This window comes from Petaurus breviceps, unplaced genomic scaffold, assembly GCF_028583685.1.
Source record: "Petaurus breviceps papuanus isolate PSGF00001 unplaced genomic scaffold, PetGlider_PUasm1.0 91133, whole genome shotgun sequence".
NCBI lineage: Eukaryota > Metazoa > Chordata > Mammalia > Diprotodontia > Petauridae > Petaurus > Petaurus breviceps.
Window position 1 is genome coordinate 50,221,292 of NW_027187419.1, and position 23,581 is coordinate 50,244,872.

General features: G+C 37.5%; 1 protein-coding gene across 2 annotated transcripts in view; it reads right to left on the reverse strand.

Annotated features, from left to right (window-relative positions):
* Positions 1-362: 362 nt before the first annotated feature.
* NCAPD3 (non-SMC condensin II complex subunit D3) overlaps positions 363-23,581 on the reverse strand; it is a 127,030-nt gene continuing 103,811 nt past the window's right edge. Inside the window, exons 28-35 of one of the 2 annotated variants that reach the window (XM_069080117.1) lie at positions 21,789-21,899; positions 18,408-18,572; positions 8,764-8,918; positions 8,285-8,445; positions 7,607-7,684; positions 1,059-1,121; positions 917-974; positions 363-802 (exon numbers count right to left, since the gene is read on the reverse strand). In XM_069080117.1, the coding sequence (XP_068936218.1) occupies positions 691-802; positions 917-974; positions 1,059-1,121; positions 7,607-7,684; positions 8,285-8,445; positions 8,764-8,918; positions 18,408-18,572; positions 21,789-21,899 (903 nt within the window). In that variant the 3' untranslated portion in view covers positions 363-690. Of the gene's footprint in view, positions 803-916; positions 975-1,058; positions 1,122-7,606; positions 7,685-8,284; positions 8,446-8,763; positions 8,922-18,407; positions 18,573-21,788; positions 21,900-23,581 lie in introns of both variants that reach the window. The other variant, XM_069080116.1, reaches the window with a different exon arrangement.

Here is a 23,581-nt window from a genome sequence, read left to right on the forward strand (position 1 = left end):
ATCTAATGCCAATGCCAGTAGCAGATGAAACTAACTTATTTGGCTGTAAAACAAACCAGACTCAATGCTGGCTATACTCTAAAAGGAATTTTCCATTTAAACAATGAAAGGTTGTATTTACACTTTATGTTTTTAAAAAACTGTACATTGCTTTAAAAGTATAGTTATGATAAAAAAAATACATTTAATTCCATATAAATACTGGGCAAGTGCATACTACCAGGGAAAGCAGCATCCATTAATAAAGGCTTGATTTATATTGGAAGAAACTATGAACTAGGTTAAGTTGTGGTATTCCCCAAATGAAATACAGTTTACCAAGGTGTCCGTAACACTTCTCAAATGGAATAAAAGCATAATACTAAACTTCAACTTCTTTAATTTTGGCAAAAGCATAATAAATCTGCTGTATTTTTATATTTGGCAGCTTTAACATTGTATGTATGATGCCTTTTTTTGCTAAAAACTTAAGTAAACAGACCTAAATGTGGTAAACCAAACTTTATATGTGGAAGAATAGAGGGGATCTGGAGGAAGATCTGCTGAATTTACACTTAAGACCATCATCAGATACCCTCTGTGTGGGAGGGAATACATTTTGTTTTCCACATGATTTGCTCCTGCACATCATTAAGAAATTTATGTTAAGTGTTCTCGTCTTCCAGGGTTACACCCTGGGGATAGGCTATTTCAGTTGGCTGTTTTCAAGGGTGTCTTTCGTAGGGACCTTCTTCTGCTGCTATCCAGATTGTCTTTATTCCTGGCTGGAGACTTGACATTCCATTGCCGTGGCTGTGGGGCTCTGGGGAGAAATAAAAAGGCTATGTCATCCTGGAACTAAAATGAAATAAATTTTAAAAAAGATCTATTGCAGTCATTCCATCCCCCAAATCATTTATCTAGGTATTAAACTTACTTATCAGGCAGTGACAAACACAGAATATCATCTCCTTGACTCTCGAATCCGGATTTCTCTGAAATGGAACCAGACAAGTTCACTATCCCTTAACATTCTAAAAATGGATAATAATCAAAGAAGAATCATAAAGAGAACTTGCCTTTGGCTGAAGATGGTGTTATGTAACTAACCCCTGCTCCAAAGGTAACATCATTAATAGCCTCTAGAAAAGGAAAAAAAAATGCCCAGATCAAGTAAAGTTGGTTAGAGCCAAAGTAGAGAATGCCTCTAAGAAAGAAAACGCAGTGAATATTTATATATTCCTACAATAATAAACATGTCTGGCTTTAAGAATAAGCTCACATCTACTTCAGGCCATCTAGTAAATATTTGCTATTGTGCAGGCCAACAAATATGATAAGACTCAGAAAACTATTATATAAAGCAAACTATCCTTTCTCCAAAATCTTTTGTGAAATGTCATGAACATCTCTCCTCCCTAGATAGTTTCTCAGAGGTGACAGATGACTATGTCCAGTTTATGCTCTAAAACCCCTTCCCCCCCCACTCTAACATACATTTATGAAGATACTCAAACTACATTATTTGGTAATGCCAGCAATTTTTATTTTTCATAACTGACATTAAAGAAGTGCAGTCCTGAGGAATCCCAGTGAAAGGATAAGGATGAGATGGGAAATTCTCTATAGGTACACTCATTACTTTCCTGTTTGGAACCTTTGCTTTTTCAAGGTAATAAATCTTCAACTTTCACAAGACCTATTTTGTGATCTCCAATGCACCTAGTATTTGAAATCAAAGGCAGCAAACATCTTTGCTGCTTTAAAAAGCCTCCACAGATTTTTAGCTCAATCCTAGTGGTTCTGAAAATGTTTCCTTTTCATTTAGAAAAACAGCTTTTGTTCATATTGAATACCACAAAGCATTAGAATAGTAAAAAGCTGGCATAGCATGTATCCAAAATAACTATAGAGTTGTGCTACACTGTCTTTATCTGCCATCTATCCTTCACGTAATACATAGGGTCACTGGATTTGTAAGAGGTGATTCACCTAATTCTCCCAGCAAAGGGAAATGTCTGTGAAGACCTATTTCTGAGCCTTCCTCCCTCCCCAGCTCAGAGTAAAGAGAAATTGTATCAACAGGAATGGTGCATTCGAAATGAGAAAAAGAAAAATGCATCTGATTTGGTGACACCTGAGAGTTCCATCTTCAATGTGAAGACAGCTCCGTACAAATGAATTAAAGCAGTTCTAATACAATGTGCCAGCCTTTACTGCTAAAGAACACACGCTGCTAGGAAACCAAGCAGGAACTGAAATCTGGGACTCCTGGGAATTATCATACTAAAAGGAGATGCATTCTCCCTGTTTCCTCAGCATATGGTACCTAACTGCTGAAATAGAAGCACTCTGTGCCCCTGAGCCAGAAACACACAGATGAAGAAAAAATGGAGAGGAGTTTTCTGCATATTATAATATTACACCTGTTCAATGTATGGGAACCCAAAATTACTCATTGCCTTTAATGACAAGCTCTTCATGACTAAAACTAGAGAAGCTGTGATTGGCATCTGGGTGTAGGAGAAGTGCTGACCTTTCTCAAAGATGAAGCCTATAAGTAGACCCTGGCTATAATAATAGTTAGCATTTACACAGCACTTACTATGGGCCAAGCACTGAGCTAGCTTTATAGATACCTCATTTGATCCTCGTAACATACAAGGTAGATGCTACTGTTATTCTCATTTTACAGATGAAGAAACTGAGGCAGAGGTTAAATGACTTGCCCAGGGTGGCACAGCTAGTAAGTGTCTGAAACCAGATTTGAGTTCCCATCTTCTTGACTCTAGGGGTGGCATTCCACTGTACCACCTACCTGTGGTATTAAAATATGTAGGAATTATCAAGAAGGAAATTAAGAGATTTCAATATCATAGAGCAAGGAGTGTCTTGGTGTTGTCCTTCCACATTTAAGTTCACTGCCAAACAGGAATATTCTATCCTGATTTATTTTAATATTTGTGACTGGAACTGGGGAAGATCAGAGCTAGGAACAAAAACATGGAGGGTATCTCTACAGTTATCCTATTCTCTGAACTGAAACACTCTGACCTACTAGAGTTGAGCTTTGAATTTCTGAAGTAAGCATAACCCAAGGTATGAGCTTTGGGTTCTGACCTGAGTTGAGTGTCTGGGGCTCCCAAACTAGAGGTAGTAACTCTAGTCCACCTAGCCCAATCTAGAGATTCCAAAACTAGGCTGACCCTGTCCTCAAACCACTCCAGGCTTAGAGAAAGTCAGCTGGCTGACTCTTGACTGGTAAGAGAATATTTAAGTTAACATTCAGTTCAGTGCCTGTCAGGTGTAACACATTGGATTACAGAGCTTTGTTGTGAAGACCAGAACAAGCTGAGAAGTGGGGCTGACTTGTGACTGTTTTTGTTCTAGAAGAGGACCGATGACATCACTAGGGTGGTGTCTTGACTTGTTCATGAACTGAATTTAAAGGAAGTCAAACTGCCTGATGCTAGAATGAGTGGGAATGGAAAGGCTCTCCCTCAAAGAGGACCTTAAAACTCCTGGACTACACACAGTCCAACCACTGCCTTAGTTAAAAGTAGAAAGAACTAGTGGAGCAGAACGTTGTATATACTGTCATAGATAGTCAGTCTCAGGTGTTTTTACTTGGCAATTATTCTTTGTACACAAGGGAGTGTTCAATGGAAGACTGAGGAGCACCTTTCCAGATGACAGATGTTTGCACAGAGGATATTATTTTTAAATGTTTTTTAAAAAGCCATGGTATGTGAGAAGCAGGGAAGGGGAGGAAACTAGGGAGTTTCACTGAGCATAGTACTTAAGGGCAGTTGTTATGGAGAAAGGGAGTATCAAAAGGCTTCTGTGTAAATAGCTAGATAAAAGTATGCATCAATAAATGGCACATCCTAAAAGATAGGTTGGAAATATACTTAAATTGTGATATGCCTGCACTTCTCAGTTACAGCTATTCTCTCCCTATCCCAATTCAGAAGCAGCTCCATGACCTCACCTTACTGATGACTAGAATGGAAGGTCATTAAGAAACTGTTTACTGCATATAAGAAATTAACTTTTTAGTGGGAATATATGTACAAAGAGATACGTTGACAAAGTTCCAAAGATCACACCAATAAGTCTGAAACCTGACCTTCCATTTTACAAGCCTGAAACATGACTACCAATGGTTTAACAACAAGGGTATATAACAGGTTTCTTTATCAATGCATTACTGATGCAGTTTACTTCATTTGCTTCTTCATTTGTTCTGTAAACAAAATAATTATGGTTTCCTCAACGATAACTTCAACTCTTATTCAAAGAAAAGCATTTTCTTACTGAAAATCATGTTATTAATTCCACTGTTAGGTTTTTAATTCAATCTTAAAAAATTTGTCAACACAGCTTATATTCTATTATGACAGAACAGGAACCTGGTTCTGGACTGTACTCTGTGCTATATAGTATATATATATATATATATATAGTAAATAAAAGTCATATCAGTTTGCTGTTGATTCATCAGCAGCCACTACAAGTCCTTTGGAATATGCAGATAAGATTACAGGACTTGACTGATCTGTGTATCAGACAGACTGATCTCAGAAGGAATTCTGGTCTCCTGATTCAAATGTATTGCAGAAGTAGAAAACAAACAAAAAAAAACCCCTCTCTTCTCTCCTATAAAAGAAAGGTTGATATCTCCTTAGGAATGAGAAGGGGGTAGTCTCCTGAGTGACTGGGAGAATAAAAGAGAGCTGAATTCTGATTCAAGACAGACCGGATCAAATTCCATTTACCAGTTAATCAATCTGCTCTGAGGCTCAGTTTCTTCAATTATAAAATGGAGATAATAGTATTTACCTAACAGAGTATTTCTGAAGATGAAATATAGTAATATGCAAAGCACTTTGTGATCCTTAAAGTACTATAAAAATGTCAGTGTTTATTTTTTTTTTTATGGTGCCAATTTTAAATAGATTTTATTCTCCAGGACAATTGCATTTCCACTTGTTTACAGTACTGATAAAGTGCAATGCTGTTCACTTCTTTCCCTCTGCACACATTCAAGTATTCAGAATGCCCAGATTTACACAGTAGCTTAAATGTTACTTTTAAACTGCTACTGCCTTGGCTACAAATTTGAGTCCTTCAATTTTTGGAAAGCTGTGTGGAATGCTCTTTCTTCTGGTGTGTTTAGTTGACCTCTCAATGGTGGGTACAGAAGAAGCACCTCCAGATGGGGCTGCTCCACCCTCTGGGAACCCACCAGGCATGCCTCCTGGCATGCCCCCTGCACTCTGGTACAGCTTAGTGATGATGGGGTTGCAGACCTTCTCCAATTCTTTCTGCTGATGCTCAAATTCTTCCTTCTCAGCAGTCTGGTTCTTATCCACCCAGCTGATTATTTCATTACATTTGTCAAGGATCTTCTGTTTGTCTTCATCACCAATTTTGCCTTGCAGTTTTACATCCTCTACAGTTGCTTTCATGTTGAAAGTATAAGACTCAAGAGAATTCTTGGAAGACACCTTGTCTCTCTGCTTTTCATCCTCAGCCTTGTATTTCTCAGCCTCCTGGACCATACGCTCAATGTCTTCAACCAACTTGGATTCTTTTTTATTTTCAGCAAGAATATTTTCAAACTGTGGTGATTTACACTGAAATTATGGTTCCAAAAGCTTTATAAAAGTAAAAAAGGAACTCTTGCTCTTCTCCACTGTAGTTCACCTCTGATTTGACGTACAAAAAAAAAGCATGGTACAGTGGAAACAGCACTGACCTGGCCAGAGATCTAAATTCTAGTTCTGGCTTTGCCACTAACTCAAGCTCTCTGGCCTTGGTGCAGTCATGTGATATCTCAGCCTTACCTGCATCACTAGTAAGAGTGAGGATAATTAACTAAACAATCTCTAACATTTTGTAATTCTATGAAATAGGAGTATACTCTAAGTAAAAAACAAGGTAAATACAGTACAATGTTCAGTGTGGCAAGCACACTGATACGTTATCTGAGATTCATCCTGTTGAATGACTAGCAGATTACTATTCACTGAAAAGTGTTCCCAAGTATCTTCAGTATTTTCTGATACTAGCCTACCCTCCTGCCTGTTCCACATTCAAACTGGCTCACCCTCTAGCCTGTTCAATTTCCTTACTTGTTGTCAGGAGCCTTCACATAAGAAGGCTCTGCCATGCTGCTTACTCTCCACCAGAGGCTCACCCTCCAGCATGCCCAACCTCCATAGCAGGGGCGAGTCCTGTGGGGAGAAAAATCTGACTGAACTCATACTTTTCCCATTCCAGTGATACTGAACCCTTAGATGTCACTGTACAAACCCTCTTTCTCATCCACTACTGCTAGCTCCTTTATTCTCATCCCTCTCAACATGAAGCCCTTGACCCCCAACGTACATTCCAGATCTCCCCAACTCTTTTCACTGCACTCTATAGAACACCTGCTCCGGAAAGTAAAAAATACATTCTGTGTGGCCACAAGGCTGCACTGCCAACTCACCTCCCCAGGAATTTGTCCACTATTCAACTTGGAAGCTCACTCCATCTCATAGTACCTCCAGTTGAAGAATGAGACCCAGGCCAAAGATGTCATCATTCCTCTCCTGACATCTCCAAAGGTCATTCTTGACCATCCCCACCCTTTGATGTGTGGTCTTCCCCCATTAGTTCTGCCCAGAGGAGGGCAGGGACTATCTGTTTTTGTATTCTCAGTTCTTAGCAAGAGCCCTTAATTAATGCATGCTGACTGACTGCTCCATAAGTAACAATCTTGCTTTCATTTTAAAATCTTTTCTTTTCTCACTTCTTCCATCTTCTTGTACTTACTAAAAGCTTGTCTGCCCGCCTTTCTAGCACTGGTTGCTACCTTTACAATATCTCTCATACATGTCCCCTTCTTTCTTCTGACACTGCCACTGCTGTGATGTGGCCTCATCTCACACCTGGACAACTGCTCCAGTTTGCTTAGTGGGACTGCCTGCCTCAAATCTCTCCCTTCTCCAGGTCATTCTCCACTCATCTGTCAAAATGATCTTCCCACTCAATAAATTCCAGTGGCTCCCTAGCTCCTCCAGGGTCAAATATAAAGTTCTTCATTTGGCTTTTAAAGTCATTCATAACCTGGCCTCTTCCTGTCTTTCTAGTCTTCTTGTAGTCTTCCAATCTCATGACACTGGCCTCCTGGCTGTTTTTCACACAAGATCTTTCATCTCCAAACTCCAGGCATTTTCACTGGCTGTCCCCATGCCTGCAATGCTCTCTCTCTTTAGTTCCTCCATCTGGTTTCCATCAAGTCTCAGTTAAATCCCCACTTTCTGCAAGAAACCTTTCCTAGTCTCCCTTAATGCCAATGCCTTCCCTCTGAAATTACCTCCAATTTGCTCTGTATACATCTAGTGTGTAGATGGTTTTGCGTGTTGTCTCCCTCATTAGAATGTGAGCTCCTTGAGGGAAGCAACTGTTTGTTCGTTTGTCTTTTTACCTTTCTTGTATCCCCAGGGTTTAGCATAGAGCCTGGAACACAGTAAGTGCTTAATAAATGCTAATTGAGTACTGACTAACTGCTTCTACAAAGACAAAATGACTGTGAGAGAGTGTTAGATAGTGTTACTTATTCAAGTGAATGACTCACCTTGAGGGGTGCTGATGGCCCGGTCAGTTGCACAGACAGTGGCTTTGACAGAATACTGATTCAGGCTACAAAAAGACTCTGAAAAAGATCAATGAAAGAGAAAAATAAAGTAAAAGAAAGGTCCCATTTTCCCCCCCAAATATTTGTAGCAGCATTTTTTGTAATAATAAAGAACTAGAAACAAAATAGATGCCCATCAACTGGGGACTGACTAAGCAAACAATTCATGGAACGTGAAGGTAAAGGAATATAAGAAATAATGACTATGATGAACACAAAGAAGTCTGGAAGACTAGTTTAAACCTTATTGAAACAGAAAGAACAACAGAATGATTTAAACTAAATGCTATAGAGTTATAATGACCAAGCTTGGCACCAAAAAGCTATGAGAATACATTATGGATATGGATATCATGTTGGGCTTGGCTGATGAGTTAGTTTTGCTGATATCTTTTGAAATTCTTTGTTATAAAGGATGGTTCTCTAGCAGAAAGGGAAAGGAGGATAAATGAGCAAATCTAGGTGATATAAACACAAAATATATAAAAATTTAAAGACAGTAGGAAAACATAGTTAATATTAAGATAATAGGGTTATTTAATCTAATCACTCTCATTTTCCATTTCCAAGACTGATGATTGAGTTATTTCTGTTCAATTTTTTATGAAAAATACTCACTTTTGTCCCAATTGGATGGAGTGCCTTGCTTGCTGTTGCTTATACTTCCTGACTGGGAGGGGAAAGAAAGTCCTCTTAAGCTCCGACTCCTTTGATCCTTTTTGGACTCCACAGCTTTTTTGACAGAATTTAGAATTGCAATGGTACTCAGGGACATACGCCTGTGTGGGAGAATATACCATAACCACTGATTTTTTTTTAAATAAGTCACTTCAGAGAGGAAGAACAGAGACCTTAAATACTATCCTTTCTCTTTCAAAACTATCACTCATATGCATGCATATAAAATTCCAGAGTGAAAAATCCAAAACATCAGTGAAAACCAAATGTGATTATCAGTCACTGACAATGGTCAATGAAAATTGGCCAACCCCTCTAAGTATGAAAATGCAACTGGATTCTCAAGATCCCAGGGAATAAGCTGATGAGAGAATGTGCCCACTTTTGATTTAGCCCTGTTAGCTAAGTTAGCTCTGTACCTGGTTTTTAATGTTAACAACCGCAGTGACCCAGTTTCAGATGTAGGAGATGAGGTAGGTACAGGGCCACCTGGTAATCCAGAAGATGTGGCCTGACTCACACCAGGATTATCATGCCCAGTAGGAGGTGTGGTTGCTTCTAAACTCAGAGGGGGCTGCTAGAAGGAGAAAGAGAGTTTATTTTATATCACATCCTTAATTTCACTCAATAGAGATAATCAATTGACAGATCTTTCATTTCTTTCTCTATAGCAGTTCTTTTTTTTCTCTCTACTCATGGACACGACCCTCATGCCCTCTTGCCTTAACTATTACAATAAACTTTCTAATGAAAGCCTCAGTACCTCAAGTCTCTCCTCACTCCCATCCATCCTTAGTTGCCAATGTGACTTTCTTCTAAAGTGAAAGTCTGACCATGCTGCCCCGCCTCCTCAATGAGCTTCAGTAGTTCCCCATTGCCTCTAGGATCATAAAGAACTGGTTGGCATTTAAAGCTCTTCACAACTTGGCCCCCTCCTACCTTTCCATGCACTTTAAATTCTAACCATACTGGCCAACTTGCTGTTCCTCACATACAACTTCTGCTTCTGGGCCTTTGTATTAATTGTCCTCCATACCCAGAATGCTATGCCTCTTAAGATTCCACTCTTAGAATCCTTGGCTTTCTTTAAACTCAGTTCATGTGAAAATGGCAGAGGAGAGGGAACATTTCAGCAGATACTCCCCAATATTCCCCTTCAAACAACTTTAAAGTAATATTTTATTTTAATCAAATTCTGGAGCAGTACAGTCAACAAAAGGTTGAGGTGAGACATTTTTCCAGCCCAAGACAATTTAGGAAGTCAGGAGAGGTCTGTGACACTGAAGTGGGGACTGGCCAAGAGAGAAGCTCAGCAACAAAACCAGTTCTAGGCCTTGGAGGTATGATGATGGCAGAAGCAACAGTTTCAAGAGCTCTGACTACACAGAGATTGTAAGGCAAATAGACAACTGGTCAGAAAGAGATTATAGGAGACCCTGTGCTGGTACTGGGTGCAGGACTAGTGCTGTTTGGCACCTCCATGGTCTATTACTTAGTTCCAGGGCAGAAAGGAGTACTAGCAGTGGGGATTTCAAGGAAGTAGGGCCTCTACCTGAATAATGACCAAAGTAGAAACCAAAAGATGAGTGACCTCTCCCCAGAAACACCAAAACTTACAGACCCCCAGAACTAATTGTTAAAATAGCAGGGTGGAAAAAAAGTGACCTTTCCTCCACCCTAGGTAAGCTGAGTTCAACTTTATCATAAAATTGAAAGCAATGAAATAGGTTAGAAAAAATGAATACACAACAACCAACTCCCCCCCCCCAACCTAAGTATAATAAACTACTTTAGTGATTGCTCAAGACAAAAACTCAGAAAATGACAATGATATGAAAACATCTACAAGCAAAACCTCAAAGAAAAATGCAGACTAAACACAAGCCCAATGAGAATTCCTGAAAGAGATAAAAGAAAAAGATTAAAAAGAAAAAGTGGAAAAAATGGTTTTATAACTCAAATAAGAATGGTAGAGGAAACACTTGGAAAAGAAATGAGAGCAATGCAAGAAAATTATGAAAAGAGAACACAAAGGGGTAAAAGGCACAAAAAAAATTCTAAGAAAATAACACCTTTACAATCAGAATTGACCAAATGGAAAAGAAGTACAAAACTTCACTGATGAAACAACTCCTTATGAAAGCAGAATTGGCCAACTGGAAAAAGAGGTACAAAACCTTAGTGAAATAAATAATACTTTAAAAATTAGAATCAGTCAAGTGGAAGCTAATGACTCAATGAGGTATCAAGAAACAATAAAACAAAGTCAAAAGAATGGAAAAAAAAAAGAAAATGTGAAATATTTCACTGGAAAAAAAACAAGTGACCTAGAAAGTAGATCAAGGAGGGATAATTTGAGAATTACTGGACTACTTAAAAAACCATGATAAAAAAATGGGGGGGAGGGGAAGCAGGTCCTAGAAATCATATTTGAAAAAATTATAAAGGAAAACTTCCTGGATATCTTAGAATTAAAGAGTAAAATAGAAATTGAAAGAATCTACCAATTACCTCTGGAAAGAGTTCCCAAAATGAAAACTCCTAAGAATATCATAGAAAAATAAATTCCAGAGCTCCCAGATTAAAGAGTAAATACTTTAAGCAGTCAGAAAGAAACCACTGAAATACCATGGAGCTACAGTCAGAATCACATAAGATTTACATCTATCATGATAAAGGAATGCAGAGATGGCTTGGAATACTCCAGAAGGCAAAGGAGCTGGAAACCAGCCAAAGTAAGTATAATTCTTCAGGGGAAAACTGGACATTAAATGAAATTGAGGACTTTCAAGCATTCTTGATGAAAAGACCAGAGCTGAATAGAAAATCTGACTAACTCAAGAGAAACATAAAAAGGTAAAAAGGAAAGAAAAATCATAAGGGGTTAAATGAGGTTTAACTGCTTATATTCTTATATAGGAAGATATATGTAATTCCTAAAAACTTTATCATCATTAGGGCAGTTAGAAGGAGTCTACGTGGACAGAGGGCATGGGTGTGAATTGACGATGTTGGGATAATCTCAATTAAAAGAAACACAGAAGGAAGGGAGAAAGGAGAAGAATGGAGAAAATCATCTCACATAAAAGTAGTGCAAAAGGATGAGTTTTTCCACTGATAAAAAAAAGGGGGGGCAGGTGGGCAATGCTTGAAGCTCTTTCTTATTTGAAATGGCTCAACAAGGAAAAAAAAATATATATATATACTCAATTGGATATAGAAATCTATCTTACCCAACAGGGAAGTAGGAGAAGCTAAAGGGGGGGGGGGCAGCTGATTAGAGGGAGGGCACATTAAGGAAGGCAGTAATCAGAAACAAAAAAAAACTTCTGAGGAGGAACAAGGTGAAAAAGCAAGAAGAATAAACAAGAAAATATGATTGTGAGAAATATAATTAATAATCATAACTGAAAATGTGAATGGGATGAACTTACCCATAAAACAGAAGTGGATAGCAGAATAGGTTAGAAACCAGAATCAGAGGTGAAGCAAGGATGTCCATTATCACCATTACTATTCAATATTGTACTAGAAAATACCAGCATAGCAATAAGACAAGAAAAAAGCAATTGAAGGAATAAGCACAGGCAATGAGGAAATAAAACTATCATTCTTTGCAGACAATATGATGGTAATACTTAGAGAAGCCTAGAGAATCAACTAAAAAACTAATTGAAACAGCAACTTTAACAAAGTTGTAGGATATAAAATAAACCTACATTAAATCATCAGCATTTCTATAACCAACAAAACCCAGCAGGAGGAGATAGAGAAATTTTACTTAAAATAATTGCAAATAGTACATAATATTTGGGAGTCTACCTGCCAACACATACCTAGAAATCATATGAAAACAATTACAAAACACTTTTCATACAAATAAAGTCAGATCTAAAGAAGAGGAGAAATAATAATTGACCATGGGTAAGTCAAACCTATATAAATACACACACACACACACACACATTTGGCTCAGTTCTATATATATATTTAAGAAATGAGACCTTTACCAGAGAAACTTCCTATAAATTTTTTTCCCTTACTTTCCTGCTTTCCCTCCAATTTTGGCTGTGTTGTGCACGCACACACATACACACATGACAGTTCTACCTAAATTAATTTACTTTATCAGTGTTGTACCAATTCAACTTCCAAAGAATTTTTATAGAGCTAGAAAAAATAATAATCAAGTTCATCTGCAAGAACAAAAGGTAAAAAATATCAAGGGAATCAATAAAAAATATGTGAAGGAAGGCAGTCTAGCAGTACCAGATTTCAAACTATATTACAAAGCAGTAATCAAAAAAACAATCTGGTACTAAGAAATAGAGAGAGGATCTGTGGAATAGATTTGATATACAAATTACCTTAGTTACTTGTGTTTGATAAACCAAAAGATCCCAGGAACTGGGGCAAGAATTCACTATTTGACAAAAATTTCTGGAAAAACTTGGAAGCAATCTGGCAGAAACTAGGTATAGACCAAGATATATTAGAGACAAGGTGTCAACCAAGACATATGTATACACACACATATTGTACACCAAGATAAGGTTAAAAAAAAAAAAAGGTACATGATTTAGACAAAGGGCAGTATCATGAACAAACTGGAGGAGTACAGAAAAACATACTTGCCAGATCTATGAATAAGGGAAGAATTTATGGCTAAACAAGAGATAAAATAGATAATTTTGATTACATGAAATTTAAAAGGCTTTTTGCACAAACAAAACCAATGCAGCCAAAACTAGAAGGAAAGCAGGAAACCGAGGAAAAAAGATACCCAGGAAGTTTTCCTTTATAATTTATAGGAAGTTTCTCTGATAAAGGTCTCATTTCTCAAATATATAAAAATAAGAATCATACCTCAAATGTTCAAAGGATTTGAACAGGTATTTTTCAGAAGAAGACAGTCATATGAAAAAGTACTCTAAATCACTAATAATTACAGAAATACAAATAAAGTAACTGTAAGGTACCACCTCACACCTATCAGATTGGTTCAGATACAGAAAAGGAAAATGACAAATGCTAGAAGGGATGTGGGAAAATAGGTACACTAATATGTTATTGGAGCTGTGAACTAGCCCAAACATTGTGGAGAACTGGAACTATACCCAAAGGGCTATAAAACTATGCATACTTTTTTCCTTCTATTTAGTATTTTATTTTTCCCTAGTTACATGTAAAAACAATTTTTAATATTTGTTTTTAAAACCCTGAGTTCCAAATTCTCTCCCTCCCTCCTTCCCCACCCCTCTCCATTGAGAAGGCATACAATTCAATATAGGGTGTACATGTGTATATAACCTATATGTATAGGTAATATATATGCAAAACATATCCACAACAGTCATTCTGTGAAAGAAAACAGACCAAAAAAATCAAGAAAAATAAAGTTTTAAAAAAGTATGCTTCATTCTGTATTCAGATACCACCAGTTCTTTCTCTGGGGATGGAGAGCATTTTTCATCATAAGTCCTTCAGAGTTGCCTTGGATTGTTGTATTGCTGAGAATAGTTCATTATTTTTAGAATACTGCTATTACTTTCTACACAGTACATTTCACTTTGCATCAGCCCATGCAAGTCTTTCCAGGCTTTTGTGAAAGCATCCTGCTCATCATTTCTTATAGTACAATAGTATTTCAACCTAATTATATACCACAACTGGTTCACCCATTCCCTAATTGACAGGTATACTCTCAATTTCTAATAATTTGCCCCCAGAAGAGAGCTTCTGTATTTTTGTACATACTTTATGTTTTTTTTTATCTCTTTAGTAGTGACACTGCTAGGTCAAAGGGTATGCATGGTTTTATAGCCCTATGGGCATAGTTCCAAATTGCTATGAATAGATGAATCAGTTCACAACTCCAACAGTGTATTAATGTCTAATTTTTCCCATATCCCCTCCGACATTTGTCATTTTCCTGTTCTGTCCTATTAGCCAATCTAATAGGTAAGAGGTAGTACCACAGAACTGTTATAATTTGCATTTCTCTGATCAACAGTGAGTTAGAGTACTTTTTCAAATGGCTATAGATAGCTTTGGTTACTTCATCTGAAAACTTATCATATCACTTATCAATTGGGAAATGACTCCTATTTTTATAAATTTGACTCAGCTCTCTATATGTTTGAGAAATAAAGCCTTTATCAGAGAAACTTGCTTCAAATCTTTTTTTACACTTACTAGTGCTAACTGTATTTCCCTCCATCCTATCCCCACCCATTCTATTCTCTCTCCTTTCACCCTGTCTCCCTCCTCAAAAGTGTTTTGCTTCTGATCACCTCCTTCCCCAATCTGCCCTCCCTTCTATCACTGCAAGCCCTTCTCTTATCCCTTTCCCCTCCTACTTTACTATAGGGTAGGATAGGTTTTTATACCCAATTGAGTGTGTATGTTATTCCCTCTTTGGGCCTATTCTGGTGAAAATAAGGTTTATTCACTCCCTTTCAACTCCTCCCCTCTTCCCCTACACTGTAAAGGCTTTTTCTTGCCTCTTTTATGTGAAATAATTTACCCCATTCTACCTCTCCCTTTCTCTTTCTCCCAGTATAGATTGAAATATATTGTTTTTCACTTTACTTTTCTTCCATTCTTTTGGCACCATGGCTAATACAGAAGTATATTTTGCATGACTTCACATGTATAATGGGTATCACACTGCTTACCTTCTCAATGGGTAGGAGAAGGGCTGGAGAGGTGAGAATCTGGAACTCAAAATTTAAAAAATGGATTTTCTTTTCAAATAAGTAAGATGGGAAGAAAAAAGGACTTAATTCATGGGTTGAGAAAGGTCCTATAAGGCTAACAAGGCTAAGCAAGTAGAGATATTTGGTAAACTTTATAAAATGCTTCTACTTTTGTTGGCTAATTTGGGGAACTTTGTGAAATGTTCTTTTTTTCTGTGAATCTACACAACTTTGTATTTGGAGATAATTTTGATTTTCATCTCTACCTGTTGGATTGTATATAATAACACTGGCTATTTGGAGACTTTATTATATGACACTGGGGAAATGAGTGAAAGGATATTGTTTATGCCTCCTCAGAAACCACAGAGATCTGTTCTGAATTTGGGATGAGGATTTTGTTAAGAATAAAATATACAGCCCTTCCAATTTGATGGGAAGGCTTCTCTGAGCATGCCTAGTTTTGCTATGGAGATGCCTTTGAGGGGCTTTTTGACAATGCCTAGTTTGACTGAAATGGAGAGCAATATGTCCCCAACTACCTATGTCAGGGTAGCCTCCTTTGATTGGCTCCCTGTTTCTTTAAAACTGAGGAGACTGTTCCATTTCCTTTCTTTTCAGCAACTCTTATCTGCTTTGTCCACAGGTATGAACCAGTGAGAAACTAAACCAGGAAGAAGGAACGGACTTTATTTCTCCTGCTCTCCCTCCTTTATTAAGACTCCAAGAAATAGGCCTGGGGGTATTTTGTTTCTGTTCTGTGTATTCTGTCCTTCTCAGTTTCAGGTATCTGGTCTATTTGGAGGCAATCTTAATGGGATCGAGGAGTTCAAACATTGGCAATCTTGGAGTCATAACTGCAGGTGGGATGGTTCAGCTACCCAACCCAGCTGATAAGCCCAGCTGACTGGGTCTGGAATCCCAGTGGGGTTTTCAGTTTGGAAAGGAGACTGTGCTCTATGGGAACTGAGCTAAGTTATGAACCTAATCCTTTTCCTTTCACCAGAGACTACAGTGGAGGAAGAGGAAGTCTCCCATGTCTTGGGAGTGAGTTTATATATTTATCATTATACCTTCTAAAGTACATTATTTCTGTGTAAAAGCTTTAAAAAAAAGAGTTTAAAAATCCAGATGTTTTCTGATAATTCTTTCTCTCTACATTAGTCTATAGTTACCAAAGGCATCTTACAATAAACAAGCTTTACAAAATGGGTAGCCAATAAGTAAAAAAAGCATTCAAAATGATCATGTGCTATAGCCATGAAAGAAGGGTATTGTTTGCAGAAAAACTGTGAATAAATCAAAATACCTAAACTATAACCCTGGAATATCCCCAACTATATACCTTTTTCACCCCTAATTATGTATTACTAAAGGTTGCTGGAAGAAGTCACAAGGTTGAGTAAACCAGGTCTATTACACAATTCTGATTTTTTTTTTTTTAGTATACATCTATGATTCTATCAACAGAGGGAATTAGCAGCCAGTAAATTCTCTCTACCAACGCAGATCAACAACTGTTCTCAACATATAGTCTTAGAAACTTGCCTGGATCATCACTGAGAGATTAAATGGTCCTCCAGTCAGAGGAGGGAATAGAAGCCCATTCTTTCTGATTCCAGTTTGGCTTTCTATGTATTATACCATCTTGCCTCTGAGAGAAACACATGTATGTTATCCAATTTCAATTGGCCCCTTACTGTTGCACAGCAATCCCTTTCTTCTTCCCTGATTTGTTTTTTTATTGCATTCCCCACAGTGGCTGTTCCAAACTATCCCTTTTCCTCTGGTACCGGTGTCTTCCTCCCTCTTACCTTACCTCCAGCTTTCCTAAGAATAGAGAGGCTATCTGCTGCAAGTTCCTACTTCTATACTTCAAAACACCTCTCTCATTCTCTTATTCTTCACTCCAGTCTCTGATAGGAGGTGACACTTCTCTTTGCCAAGCCACCATTGTCCACGTTCTCCGGGAGCTGCTTCCAAACTGCCCAGGTCTCCTCCATCCTTAATAAACTTTTACTTAACTCTGCTACCCCATCACAAGTCTTTTCTCTTGCTCTTTCTCTCTCCCTCCCTTTCACTGCCAAACTGAGAAAAATCCATCCACTTATTTCTTCCAACTTCTCACGTCCCACTCACTTTTCAAGCCCTTCCACCTGGCTTCCAACCAGATCACTTAACTAAAACTGCTTTCTCCAAGATTACCAATGATAATAGCTGATATTTATGTAGCACTTTAGAAATGGCAAGATGTTTTGCATACAGTACTTGCTTTTATCATTATTCACATTTTAAAGATGAAGAAATTGGGGCTCAGAGAAGCGAAATAACTCACCTATGGTCACAAAGCTAGTAAATGTCAGAGGCAGGACTGGAATTTAGGTCTTCCTGAGTCTTAAGCTCAGTTATCTAGAGCTTACACCATATTGCCTCTCTAAAGATCTCTTCATCACTTAGTCACTGACCTTTATTCAGGCATCCTTCTTCTCTAACTTGTCTGATCACTCCTCAGACTCCTTTGCATCTGAGAGTTGCAGTAAGGCTTCATCTTGGGCCCTCTTCTTTTTCCTCTCTCTACCCTATCTCTTAAAAGTTCCTATGGATTCGACTTGTCTACATGAAGATGCCCTCAGATCGACACATGCAGCCATGATATTTCCTCTGAGCTCCAACCTCCCCTTGCTGGACAGCTCTGCTTAGCTGTTGTGCAGGCACCCCAAACTTGGCACATTCAAACAGAACATCACTGTTCTCTTCTCTCCTAAACTTCCTTACCTTTCTTGAGGGCACCATTATCCTTCCAGTCACCTAGATTCTCATCCTTAGAGACAGTCTCAATACTTCCCTCTTCCTCAGCTGCTAAGTACTGTCAATTTGACCTCCACAATAGTGCTCAAAACAATCCCATTCTCTCCAGTCACAAAGAAATGAGCCTAGGTCAGGCATTTATTGTCTCTTGCCTGTTATCATACTGGTCACTTAACTGGTGGCTTTCTGGAATTCAGTGTCTCCCCTCTATAAACTATCCTCTACACAGCTACCAAAATAATAAGAGATCTAGTAATGTTAATTCTCCACCTCCGCTTCTCCCTTCCACCCCCCAAGATTTTTCAGTGACTCCTTATTGTGTCTAGGACAAGACACCCTTCAGCTTTAGAGAAAGCCATTCTCAGAAATTTAGGTATCTAACCTTCAACTGGAAACACAACAGTCATAAGAAACCTAAATGGCAACCAGAAAATATCCAAGAAATGTTAGTTCGACATACCTTTGATTCAGGATTTAGGAAATGTCACTAACTGGACACTCTTCAGTTACCTGCTATGTTCTGCAGGATCAGTCTTATTCAGAGTCCCTTACATTACCTGTGCTGTTGCTAGGGTGCCTGAGATCTCATTCATTCTTTCTGTGTTTCTTTGTTCTTCCAGCTCTTCTTCATATTTCTTCATGTCATACTCAAGTTCTGAAGCCAGTTGTTTGTCAACTGCAAAAAAATCTTTAATTTCATCTCGATAATCTTGCATCACTTCCTGGAACAGACCCAGAGCACATTATTTGATTTTTTTTTTTAACTGAAGTAAACAAGCTCTCTCAACTATTTCTTATAACATCAGTGACAAGATTTATTCTGACAGCCAAACATATAGGTTAATTAACAAGATATCACTAAGGCATACCTATGATATTTGTATTTAGGATTGTAAAATCATAGACATGGAGCTAGAAGGTTATCTCAAAGGCTATCCTGTCCAACCCCTTCATCTTACATATAAGGAAACTGAAGTCAAAAGATACTAAGTGATGTGGCTAGGATCAGATAGACAGTAAGTGGCAGCCTAGGTTCTCTGACAACAAATCCAACACTCTTTCAACTATGTTTTGACTTATTACAACCCAATGGGAGTCTATGAGCAAACTACTGATCCCTTAAGAACAGTTTCTAGAACACTTAGACTGGCCCTTGCCACTAACTTGGATATCGACATTTGCCATTTTCTGATGGGAGAAATAACCAAGCAAGTTCAATTCTTAATACATATCTATTGCAGGAAGAAGCACAAAATGGTTTTAGTTTACATTTTTCTGATAATTTGGAGGACTTTTTCATATGACTTTAGATAGTTTGAATTTCTTCCTCTAAAAAATACCTGTTCATATACTTTGATCATTTATCTCTCAGGGAATGGTTCTTGTTCTTATAAGTTTTCATTAGTTCCTTTCATACCTTGGATGTTAGACCCTTATAAAAATCTGGTGCAAATTTTTTCCTTCTAATTTTAGCTGTATTAATTTTGTTTATGTAATTTTTTTTTCATTTTATGTAACGAAATTGTATATTTTCTTTTCTGTAATGCTTGTTGGGTCATGAACTCTTCCTTTATTCATAGATCAGAAAAGTAATCTCTTCCTTGATTCCCTATAATTTGTTTTTTTTATTTTTAGGCTGCTGTGTCGGTTTTTTAAAGACAATTCATTTATTTTTAGTTTTCAACACTTCTATACATTTTAAATTTTCTCCCCCTTCCTCCCTTCTTCCCTCCCCTAGATGGTATGCAATCTGATATAGGCTCTACCTATATATTCCTATTAAACATTCTTATTTTCACATTAGTCATGTTATACAGAAGAATTATAATGAATGGGAGAAACCATGAGAAAGAAAAACAAAGCAAAACAAAAGAAAATAGTCTGCTTTGCTCTGCATTCAGACTCCATAGTTCTTTCTCTGGATGTGGACGGCACTTTCCATGATGAAATCTTTGGAATTGTTTTAGGTCCTTGCAAAATCAGTCATTTCACAATATGGCTGTTACTGTGTACAATGTTCTCCTGGTTCTGCTTACTTCACTCATCAGTTCATATAAGTCTTTCCAGGTATTTCTCAAGTCTGACTGTTCATCATTTCTTAAAACACAATAATACTCCTTACATTTATACACTACAACTTGTTCAGCCATTCCCCAATTGATGGGTATCCCCTCAATTTCCAGTTCTTTGCCACCACAAAAATAGCTGCTATAAATATTTTTGTATATGTGGGTCTTTTCCCCATTTTTATGATCTCTTTGGGATACAGCCCTAGAAGTGGTATTTCTGGGGCAAAGGGTATGCACATTTTTATAGCCCTTTGGGCATAATTCCAGATTGCTTTCTGGAATGGCTGAATCAGCTCACAGCTCCACAAACAACGAATCAGTGTTTCAACTTTCCCACATCTTCTCCAACATTTATCGTTTTCCTGTTTTGTCATATTAGCAAATCTGATAGGTATGATGTTGTAATGCGAATGTAAATTTTAAAGATCTTCCCTGCCCCTAGGCTAAAGTGCACCAGAAGCCTGGGGAGGGAGGCTTGTTTTTCAGTAGATACTTTTTGATTGGCCAGTGGGTCAATAAGGTTGTTACATTCTCTGAGCCAGGAGAAGGCTATATAAGCCCTGATGTGTAGCTTTGTTTTGGGACTCACTTTGAGAAGTGTTCTGTGATTTGATCTGAATTCTGGGAAGCCGTTGTTGAGAGTCCCCCGGCTTTGAAAAACCCAGAATGTGGAAACCCAGATGTTGACTGGGTATGGATGTAATGGTTGGACAGTTTGGAAAGCTGTCTACTTGATGTTTCTGTCTTGATAATTATGCCTGTATACTTTGAGGTTCAGGGTGCTGACCTTTTCTCCTGAACAAGGTAAACGATATATGTCTGACTGATTAAAGTAAGCTTGTTAACCCATTTTGAGTTGCTTTCCTTTAACAAAGCAGATCCAAGAACCTGTGTGAGCAGGCACCCTGGGGACACTGGGGTGCTTGCTGCAACAGATGTGGTACTTCTGAGTTGTTTTGAGTTACATCAATAGTAATTTAGAGTATTTTTTCACATGACTATAGATAGCTTTAATTTCCTCCTCTGAAAACTGCTTGTTTATATCCTTTAACCATTTATTAATTGGGGAATGACTTGTATTCTTATAAATTTGACTCAGTTCTCTACATATTTTGGAAATGAGGCCTTTGTCAGAGACACTAGTTGTATAATTTGTTTTATAATGTGACTTTTCATATCTAGGTCACGTGTCCATTTGGAGTATACCTTTGTATGTGGTGGGAGGTATTGGTCTAAAATTAATTTCTGCCAGATTTGCTTTCTAATTTTCCCAGTTATGAGTTCTTATTCTAATACTTCAAGTCCTTGGGTTTATCTAACACCATGCTGCAATGCTCTTTTGCTTCTAGGTCTTGGCTACCTAATCTGCCCCATTAATAAACTTTTCTATTTTTTAGCCAGTATAAAATAGTTCTGATAATTCCTGCTTTGCAAGTATAGTACTAGATCTGGTATATTAGGCTATTCTTCTTTCTCACTTTTTTTCATATTTCTTTTGATATTCTTGACCTTTTGTTCCACTACATGAATTTTGTTAAACCTCTTGTGCTTTATACCAACAGTTGAGATATACTCAAATCTGACCTGGACCAGCATTTTAAGACATGTTCAATAAAGTGTGAGATTTAGCTTTCCATAAAATCAATTGTACAGAAGACAGAAAGTTCAACTTCAAAGCAGTCAATAGAAGTGTCTGAACTGAAACAGCAAATGGTTGGGTCTGGTAATTTCACTTTCAAAACACAATAGTCTGCCTCATTCACAAACACTTGTTAAAGGCCCATGTGTACCCTATCAAAACTACCAGGGAATCCCAAGTAACACATTGGTAGTCTTGCATCAATGAAGAAGTCTAACCCTTTTACTTACCCTGAGATAGTTCATGAGGTCCCTCAAGGCTGGGATCTTATTCTGTTCCAGCATTGACTTCAGGGAAGTGATAATTGGAATAACATTTTCTATGAAATTCCTCTTCTGAACCTGTAGTCATACAACAAACTATGTTTTAGATATCATAAATTATAAACTTCTGAATGTCAAAACCTTTTCCCACAGTTTACAATGTTGATTTTTTTTTTCATATCTGACAAACTTAGACAAAGTTGTGAAACAGAAATAAGATGGATATTATCCTCATTTTTAAAATAAGGAAACTATCAGGAAGAGGTAAAATGACTTCTTAAAAGTCCTACAGCATTTCAGAAAGAAATCTTGCATCTCAGCTGTAGGCTGTATGTACAGCCCACTTAATCAAGTTTCTTTTTTAGGAAATGAAACTAAAACGAGTTTTATGTCAGGTAACTAGAGACATTTCATTTTGCTACTGGCAAAAATGTCCTAAATGTAAACTCTCCATGATTAGACTCTACAGTTTTAAAGTTCTTTGTATTTTCCAAAGCACCTAGCAGAGTGCTAGGTTTACTATAAACACCTAATAAATACACAATTTAATATTTCTTGATAGTTTATAATTCAGATTGGTTACTATCCTCAATTTTTTTTACATGTAAATTCTTAGAATTAAATACAGTTATAGTGGGAAAGCATTCAACACAAATATGATTTCTCCTCTTTAATCTGAAGATGTTCTGGAGTCAGGATGATATAGTGAAAGGAACACTGGAGTCTAGAGACCTGAGTTATCTAATTCCAAGTCTGTCACCATCTTATGATGGGCACACTTTATTTTACTGCACTTCATTTTATTGTGCTTTACAGATACTGTGTTTTTTTTTTTTTTACAAACTAAAGGTTTGTGGCAACCCTGCACTGAGCAAGTCTATCAGTGCCATTTTTTTGATAGCATGTGCTCACATCATGTCTCTGTATCACACTTTGGCAAGTCTCACAATATTCTTAAGTTTTTCATGATTACTATATCTGTTATGGTGATCTGTGATTAATGATCTTTGATGTTAGTATTATAATGGAATGTCACAAACTATGCCCATATAAGATGATGAACTTAATTGATAATGTTGTGCGTGTTCTGACTGCTCCATGGACCAGTCATTTCCCTGTCTCTCTCCCCCTCCTTGGGCCTCACTCCCTAACACACAACAATACTGAAGAATATAACATAAACCTAGTTGATAAAGCAGCAGCAAGGTTTGAGAGGACTGATTCCAATTTTGAAAGAAATTCTACTGTGGGTAAGATGCTATCAAACAGCATCACATATGACAGAGAAATATTTCCTAAAAGTCAATTGATATGGCAAACTTCATTGTTGTCTTATTTTAAGAAACTGACACAGTCACCCCAACCTTCAGCAAACACCACCCTGGGTAGTCAGCAGCCATAAATATTGAGACAAGACCCTTTAACAGCAAAAAAAAAAAAAAAATGACCTGCTGAAAGTTCAGATGATGGTTAGCATTTTTTAGCAATCAAGTATTTTTAATTAAGGTATGTACATTGTGTTTTTAGACATAATACTATTGCATACTTAATAGAAGACGGTATAGTGTAAGCCTAACTTTCATATGCAGTGGGAAGCCAAAAGATTCACGTGACCTGCTTTATTGCAGTGGTCTGGAACCAAACCCACAGCATCTCCGAGGTATGCCTGTAGATGATTCTTAGTAAGTCACTTAACTTCTTGAGCCACAGTTATAAAATGAGGAGGCTGAATAAGAAGATCTCTAAGGTCCTACAAAGCT